The sequence below is a fragment of the Sinocyclocheilus rhinocerous genome, unplaced genomic scaffold, assembly GCF_001515625.1.
Source record: "Sinocyclocheilus rhinocerous isolate Xijiao unplaced genomic scaffold, SAMN03320098_v1.1 scaffold512, whole genome shotgun sequence".
Lineage (NCBI taxonomy): Eukaryota > Metazoa > Chordata > Actinopteri > Cypriniformes > Cyprinidae > Sinocyclocheilus > Sinocyclocheilus rhinocerous.
Window position 1 is genome coordinate 956,252 of NW_015638979.1, and position 8,800 is coordinate 965,051.

The window sequence follows — 8,800 nt, forward strand, 5'->3', positions numbered from 1 at the left end:
ATAAATGCTAAAAGTCACTGAAAATACCTACCAGCTACAGAGCGATGCTAAACACCACTCAAAATACCTCAGCAAACGTATAACAGCTAAAAGCCATTCAAAATACTTTAGTAGCCACACAGCAATATAAAAAAAAACACTTAAAATACCTTAGCATATGTAGCAATGTGCTAAAATACTCAGAACTATTTAACTATATAACTAAAACTCTGAATACTGTGAATGCATAGTGAAATGCTAAAAAAAAACATGCAAAAAACCTTAGCGAGTGCTTAGCGGCGTGTTATAAGCCACCCAAAATACTGTTGTAAAAATATAGCAACCAAAAGCTATTTAAAATACATTAGCGAAAACATAGCAACATGGGGAAAATAGCACTTAAAATACCTTAACAGCTCTAGCAACATGCTAAAATCAACTCAAAATACTTTCCAACTGAATAATAACATGCTAAAAAATCACTCAAAATACCTTAGCAAATGTATTACAACTAAAAGCCATTCAAAATAAATTAACAATTCTGAATGCTAATGTATTAGCGGCCAGTAAAAAATAAAAAAAACATTAATTAATGCTTAACTAATGCATTATTCTGGACCCCTATTCTAAAGTGTTACCAAAAAAGGACTTAAAATACCTTAGCATATGTAGCAATGTGCTAAAATACTCGGAACTATTTAACTATATAACTAAAACTCTGAATACTGTGAATGCATAGTGAAATGCTAAAAAAAAACATGCAAAAAAACTTAGCGAGTGCTTAGCGGCGTGTCATAAGCCACCCAAAATACTGTTGTAAAAATATAGCAACCAAAAGCTATTTAAAATACATTAGCGAAAACATAGCAACATGGGGAAAATAGCACTTAAAATACCTTAACAGCTCTAGCAACATGCTAAAATCAACTCAAAAATACTTTCCGTACCCACTGTATATATTAAAGACACACGCTTGACCATGTTCTAGTATAGGTCTTAAAATCGAAAAGTGAATTTACTGAAAGGATATTTGGAAATTTTAACCAAGTTATAATGCTAAAAAAATTTAAAAAAAAAAATAATAATAATAATAATAACTCTATGCAGAAAAAAATAATTCTTAATCTTATGCCTAATGTTCCTAAAATGGGTCCGGTTAAGAGGTTCGCATAACTGGATATTACTGTTGTTTGTTTAACATTTCTATCATAACATAGTTGTCAAATATTAAATGTTAACTACTTACTTACATTTGACATTTCACTTTTTGACTGTTAAAACTGAAGCATCATGCTGAAATTTGTGCTTGGCTGCTGTAAACATTAATACCTCTCTTTGATTTGATTGGCCATTTAAGTTATTGACTCCTTTAAATTGAGTGCTGCTAGAGCACTGATCAGCTCAGGTGCGAAAGTTGATTATCTTGTCATTGTACACTATCTTTGCTGCACTAAATTTCAGTTATTTTTATGCAGTTATTTCACAATTTATTATGCACGTCAAAAAAAAAAAAAAAAAAGCATATATCCAGACCCGTGAGCTTAATGATGCATGGTTCTGTGTAAATGAAATGGGACGTCAGAGTCACCTTGTCATTGTCAAGCCTTGTTGTTTGTCAGCTATGCATGAGTATCAACACATAACGTGTGATCGCAGTGTGAAGGTGACTATTCACCATACACTCAAAATACCTTAGCAAATGTATAACAACTGAAAGCCATTCAAAATAAATTAACAATTTTGAATGCTAATGCATTAGCGACCAGTAAAAAATAAACACTTACAATGTCATAGTGACATGCAAAAAAAAAAAAATTTAAATACCTTAGCGCATGTAGAGACATGCTAAAATCAACTCAAAATACCACAACTGCATAGTGAAATGCTAAAAGTCACTTAAAATACCTTCCAACTACATAGTGACATGCTAAAAAACACTCAAAATACCTTAGCAAAGGTATAACAACTAAAAGGCATTCAAAATACTTCAGCAGCCACATAATGACATGCAAAAACACTTAAAATGTCTTAGCATATGTAGCAACATGCTAAAATCAACACAAAATACTGCAGAATGCAAAGTGAAATACTAAAAATCACTCACAATACCTTAATAACTGCATACCGACATGCTAAAAGCCACTCAAAGTATAGCAAACCTAAAGTATCTATAAGCCATTCAAAACAACCACTTAGCAACATGCAAAAAACAGTTAAAACACATTAGTGCAAGTAGCGACATGCTAAAATCAACTCAAAATACTGCAACTGCATAGTGAAATGCTAAAAGTCACTCAAAATATCTTCCAACTGCAACGCGACATGCTAAAAGCCACTCAAAATACCTTAGCAAATGTATACCAACTAAAAGCCATTCAAAATACTTTAGCAGCCACGTAGCTATATGCAAAAAAACACTTAAAATACTTTAGCACATGTAGCAATGTGCTAAAATCAACTCGAAATGCTGCAAATGCATAGTGAAATGCTAAAAATCACTCAAACTACTTAGCAACTGCATGCGTGCTAAAAAGCCACTCAAAATACATTATATACCATCTAAAAGCCATTCATAATACTTAATATATTAATAGTATTATAATAGTAACCATGTAGCGACAATCGACTCAAAATAGGGCATAGTAAAGTAGTAAAAAAAAAAACTCAAAATACCTTAGCAACTGTGTAAAAGTACCATAGCAAGGCAGCAAATTTTGCACTGGCAAACATCACCTCCCATTTCTTCAGAAAATGTACAAATGTATTTTCTTTCGTGATGCAAGATACAAGTGAGTGAGAAAAAAAACTAATAGTTCACTTATGCATGCTTTGCTACATTGAGGGCTAGTTGCTGACATATAAGAAATATTGCAGTCAGCCAAGCCAAAGTTGTTTTATGTATCCGTTTAACCTTGGTCTGGCTGTACACACGGAGTCAGTTCAGACCGATTACTCAGGGAAGCACTGCTGCGTTGCACAGCACAAAACAAGAAGAAAGAGGAGGAAAAAAGAGCCCCGTGTTACATAAACTTAACATATTCTGCCAGATGGTTCATACCTGAAGAGCTGCTTTATTGAAGTGACTGCTCTGTGGTGGCAGTGACCGGAATGAGATGTATTGATTGGCGGGGATGCACTGGCACACGAGCGGATATCTGCTCTGCGGTGCTGTTGTCTAGATCATTCTGATCTGATGTGGCATCTGCCGAGCATACGATATTAACTTGCTCTGATAGCGCTCATGAACATGCATGAGTGCAGCTAATTCTGGAGAATTTCTAAACCTGTGCCGTGAATTGCTTTTGTTTTCGGGAGGCGTTTCATTTACCTGAAGATGCTGTCGGTTACTTGCATCTTTGACTTTAATTTAAGAAAATTAGAGGAAACGAGTATAGAAAAATAGTTAAAAAACTAGAATTTATTGTTAAGTAATGCACTTGACCTTTTTGCAAATTTGGTCACACTTTGTTTAAAGGTCCAGTTCTCGCAATTAAAAAAACCATTAACTACAACTTTTGCCTCAATAAACCCCTAATTTGCTGCTATTGATTGTTAGCAAGTTATTTGTTAAGTTTATATATATATACTGTATATATATATATATATATATATATATATATATATTACGGTTAAGAGGTTCGCATAACTGGATATTACTGTTGTTTGTTTAACATTTCTATCATAACATAGTTGTCAAATATTAAATGTTAACTACTTACTTACATTTGACATTTCACTTTTTGACTGTTAAAACTGAAGCATCATGCTGAAATTTGTGCTTGGCTGCTGTAAACATTAATACCTCTCTTTGATTTGATTGGCCATTTAAGTTATTGACTCCTTTAAATTGAGTGCTGCTAGAGCACTGATCAGCTCAGGTGCGAAAGTTGATTATCTTGTCATTGTACACTATCTTTGCTGCACTAAATTTCAGTTATTTTTATGCAGTTATTTCACAATTTATTATGCACGTCAAAAAAAAAAAAAAAAAGCATATATCCAGACCCGTGAGCTTAATGATGCATGGTTCTGTGTAAATGAAATGGGACGTCAGAGTCACCTTGTCATTGTCAAGCCTTGTTGTTTGTCAGCTATGCATGAGTATCAACACATAACGTGTGATCGCAGTGTGAAGGTGACTATTCACCATTAAATAGATGCAAGAAGAAATGGACCAAACACAGTTCATTATGCAAATGTAACAATGATGCAATCCTGAACATTCAACAAGGTCAAGGTTTTTTGAAAAACAGTTGTTAAAGAAATTATTTGTTAAAGAACACCAGATGGTGAAATTTTCAGTCATTTTCAGGTATACAGGGTGAAAGATGTGGGCCGGTAAGTGAAAGGTCGTATGGTCAAACCCCTGAAGGGAGATGTGAATTATCATCATTGTGCCCTTGAGCAAGACACTTAACCTCAGGTTACTCCTGGACAGGGCCGGAGTGGGACTCATTTTCAGCCCTGGAATTTCATGCCTTAGACGGGCCCACTTTTTTTATCTATTATTCGCTCGCATATCTCCAACAACTGAGGTTTGTTTTTTTGTTTTTTTGAGCAAGGTGTCCACTGTCAGGGGAGTCAAAAGATAATTACGTCATCATTAGGGTTGCCAATTAACTTCAGAAATGGAAAATAAGGGACAATTGTGATTCTGATTCTTTAAGAAAATAGTGTTTATTCTTGTATTCTTGTAGACAATAAGTATTTATTCTTTAAGAAAATAAGGGACGTTCCAAATATTTGTACTGTACCATAATGTAGGCCTATATCTGCCTGCAGTTAAAAAGTTCTCAGAAATAATCACATTGGTTTTGCTTAACCCATTTATGTACAATTATGTTATTTTTGACTTCACAACTGTCACGCTACAGCTACTGTGAGGAGTGCAGAGCGAGGAATGATGAAACGTGGAGTAGACTTCAAACAAGGAGACTTTAATGAACATCCAATGGAACTAGGAACACACACGTAGCGGGGAATGACGACATTCAATACCGGACAAAGAACTCAGAACAGGAATCTCTGGGCTAAACTTGGGGACTGGAGTCCTCTCTGGGCTAAACTCGGGAACAGGAGCCCTCCGTGGGCTAAAGGGACGGGAGCCCTCTCTGGGATAAACTCGGGGACAGAAGTCCTCACTGGGCTAAACTCTGGGACTGGAGCTGACTCAGGGGCTGGAGCCGACACTGGAGCTGGCTCAGGGGCGAGGATGAGGGCTGAGAACAGTCTTTTCCTCCTCATCCTCCTCCTTTGGTTAAGGGTGAATGGCGCGGCCGGCGGACTCGATTTCCGAGCGGCCGGCGGGCTTGACAACGGAGCGGCCGGCAGGCTTGACTGTGGTACAGTGAGCAGCGGGATTCCGGATCGGAGACTCTCCAGACACCGGATGACCGCCTCCTTCCAATCGAGGTTGGTGGTGTCTGGGAGTTCCGTTGGCTGATGGTAAGTGATCCCGAGCCGGAACAGCGTCACAAGGGTCTCTCCATCGAGGGAGCTGGCGAGGGCGAGCGGCACGACTGCCCTCGCATAGGTGAGCGGGTCGTGGCTCGCATGAGACGATGAACATGGCTCGTTTATCCATGTTTGCTGGTCCGGTATTCTGTCACGTTACCGCTACTGTGAGGAGCGCGGAGCGAGGAACGTGGAGTAGACTTCAAACAAGGAGACTTTAATGAACATCCAATGAAACTAGGAACACACACGTAGCAGGGAATGATGACATTCAATACCGGACAAAGAACTCAGAACAGGAAACACTTTAAATACACATGACATGACGAGGGGATGACGAGAAACACCTGGGAGCAATAAACATAATTGCACATGAGGGAAAACTGGGTCGTGGAACACGTGGGGAGCAAAACATAAGACACAGGACTGACAACAACAAGTGTAATAGGCTAATTTAGGTGAAAATACTGTGAAATTAGAAATGGCATGAAATTTGAAAGCATAACAACTGAAGGTCTATGAAACATCAGTCAATAAAGCATATTTTTAAGCATTTTTTATAATATAGGCACTTAAAGTTTTGAACTAAAATATTATTTCAACCATATAGCCTGTGAATGAATGAAAATGCATACTTTTCAATGAAAGAAAACTTGGAGAGTGTGGGCTGCTTCTGGTGCTTTGATTTGTACGTCAATATAATGAGGTCCAAGTTTAAGAATACACAAAGTTTTTTTTTATGTATTTACATTACTAACAATGAAATACGTCTTCCTTCAGGTAGATTGAATGTTTTCCTTGCTAAATGTTCGGCTCATGATCAATAAGTTGCATTCGCCCAAACTGATCTGATGGGCTGTGAGAAAATAATAAATAAAAAGAGTGGGGCTGCTGGGAGTGCAGGCAGCCTAGGGACAGCATATTTCAACCCAGTGGCATGACAACACACTGGCCCTAGCGGCCAAAAAACAGACCGGCCCACCGGGAATCCTCCCGGTGCCCCCGATTAGCCAATCTGGGCCTGCTCCTGGAGGACAGTCAGGGCAGTGAGTGTGCTGTAAGATGCTTGGGGTTAAATCATCTTCTACAGTATGAATGCCACTGCATTAGATTACAATTAATGATACAACTGTTCAAAATGAAGACTGTTAATGGAAAGTTAGTGGAATATGTCCATAGTTGAAGTAATGTTGTCATTTTACCACTCATAATATCCAATAGATGATCAGTATATTCTTGCATACATTTTATTGCAGCAACTTCATGGCAACAACATTCATTTCACTGACGGCTATGAGTTGAAGGAGGATATCGGCATTGGAGCGTATTCGGTCTGCAAACGTTGTGTCCACAGAATCACCAGTGTGGAGTATGCTGTCAAAGTAAGTATGAAATCTAATCTTTGAAAGCACTGGGTTCCATTAAATGCTCTTTGTGTGACAAAACACAGTGTTATTTAGTGAACAGCAGAGGTACTGGCGGTTTCATACGAGCATTTTGATGAACTGCCGTAGAGGACAGCATCACTCAGTGTCAGTCGAGGCTTTATCAGGCACCGCTGTGACCAGCCCACTTCATTTCAGATCATTGACAGAGCCAAGAAGGACCCGTCTGAAGAGATCGAGATTCTTCTGCGATACGGCCAGCACCCAAACATCATTACTCTGAAGGATGTGAGTCACACTTTGAAAGAAATGCTACTTTAGTTCAATGGAAACCCCTTACTAGGCCATGCAAATTTTGACTATTTAATCTGTGCCCATGATTTTGTGATCTGTATTTAGAGTTATTAACACAAAACTGTATTCATGGATTTTAACTATTCGTAACTTTTCTGTCTAAATAGGCAGAAAAGATCTATTATTTTATTTTGAAGATAAAATTATGTTAAATTAGGTAATAGAGGTTTCCTATTTACAATTTCATAAAGTGTAGTTTTCAATAATACATTTCTATTTCGCCCATACATATGTTTATTAAAACTTACATTTTATGAACTATAGTAAGAGACAATTTCCTAGAATGCTCTAATTTGCTTAATATATTATAGTCAGAAGATGTTAGTATTCATTTTGATGAAGTTAAGTCTGAATTTGGTGTGATAAGCTTGGACAAAACTTAGCTTAGAGAAATGCCTAATCAAAAAAAAAAGTAAGTAAAAAAAGTATTCTTCATATCAGGGAATAAATAGACATAGTCCAAATTAAAATAATTTTCTTACTTAGTATTTTTTGACTAGTTTTCTAGTACAAATATCTAAACATTCTTGAATCTACTTCAGAAGCAAAATGACTAGTTTTACGAAAATATTAATCAATATTTTGTTAGTTTTTGCTTAAAACAAGAAAAAAATCTGCCAATGGGGCAAGAAAAATAATCAAAGGGAAAACACGATTATTTTTTCTTGCCCCATTGGCAGATATTTTTTTCTTGCTTTAAGCAAAACTTTTTTGCTTCTCAAGTAAATGTATCTTGATGCATTAGGTAGGAATGTTTAGATATTTGTAATGGAAAACGACAAAAATTTGCACTGATAGCTAATGATCTAATGAAACTCTTCTGTTGTGTTGAAATTCCTCAAATTCAGTTTCAAATTCCCTTCCTGTCATTCCAATTTAACTTCCTGTGTGTTGTAGTCAATTCCGTTTAAATTCTTGGATCGAAAAAAGGAGCTCATTCTCAAATTCAGAATTTTGCCAAACACTCCAGCCTACTAACAGAATGTTTAAAGGGGTCCTATTATGCTTTTTCACTTTTTCAACTTTAGTTAGTCTGTAATGTTGCTGTTTGAGCATAAAAAAGATCTGCGAAGTTACAAAGCTCAAAGTCCAATTCAAAAGGAGATATTTTATTTAACAGAAATCACTTTTCAAAAACTACAACGAACGACTCGTTTGGACTACAACGCACATTTTCCGGGATTTGTGATATCACAAAGATCGACGAATGGGACGAGACCTGGTCGAGCTGCACTAGAGAAGGCAACGAGTGTTATCACTATGTCGGAGACACGCTAGCTTTCCCAAGGCAGACGAACTTAGAGTGGTTACAATCATCCAGGTTTAACGCGCTCAAATTGATTTGATATTGACACAATATTTACACTCAAGCTCGCAGGTGGCTATGGTAAGGGGCATGACATTTCCAGACCAGGCGCCGAGTGCTGCCAATCACAACACACACTGGCCCAGCTAACCAATCACAACACACACTGACCCAGCTAACCAATCACAACACACACTGACCCAGCTAACCAATCACAACACACACTGACCCAGCTAACCAATCACAACACACACTGACCCAGCTAACCAATCACAACACACACTGACCCAGCTAACCAATCACAACACACACTGACCCAGCT

The 8,800-nt window shown here is 37.4% G+C and overlaps 1 protein-coding gene across 2 annotated transcripts in view; it reads left to right on the forward strand.

Annotated features, from left to right (window-relative positions):
- rps6ka2 (ribosomal protein S6 kinase, polypeptide 2) overlaps window positions 1-8,800 on the forward strand; it is a 59,900-nt gene that overhangs the window by 38,262 nt on the left and 12,838 nt on the right. For both annotated transcript variants that reach the window (XM_016566265.1, XM_016566266.1), the window contains 2 exons: window positions 6,690-6,815; window positions 7,017-7,106. In XM_016566265.1, the coding sequence (XP_016421751.1) occupies window positions 6,690-6,815; window positions 7,017-7,106 (216 nt within the window). The remainder of the gene's footprint in view (window positions 1-6,689; window positions 6,816-7,016; window positions 7,107-8,800) is intronic.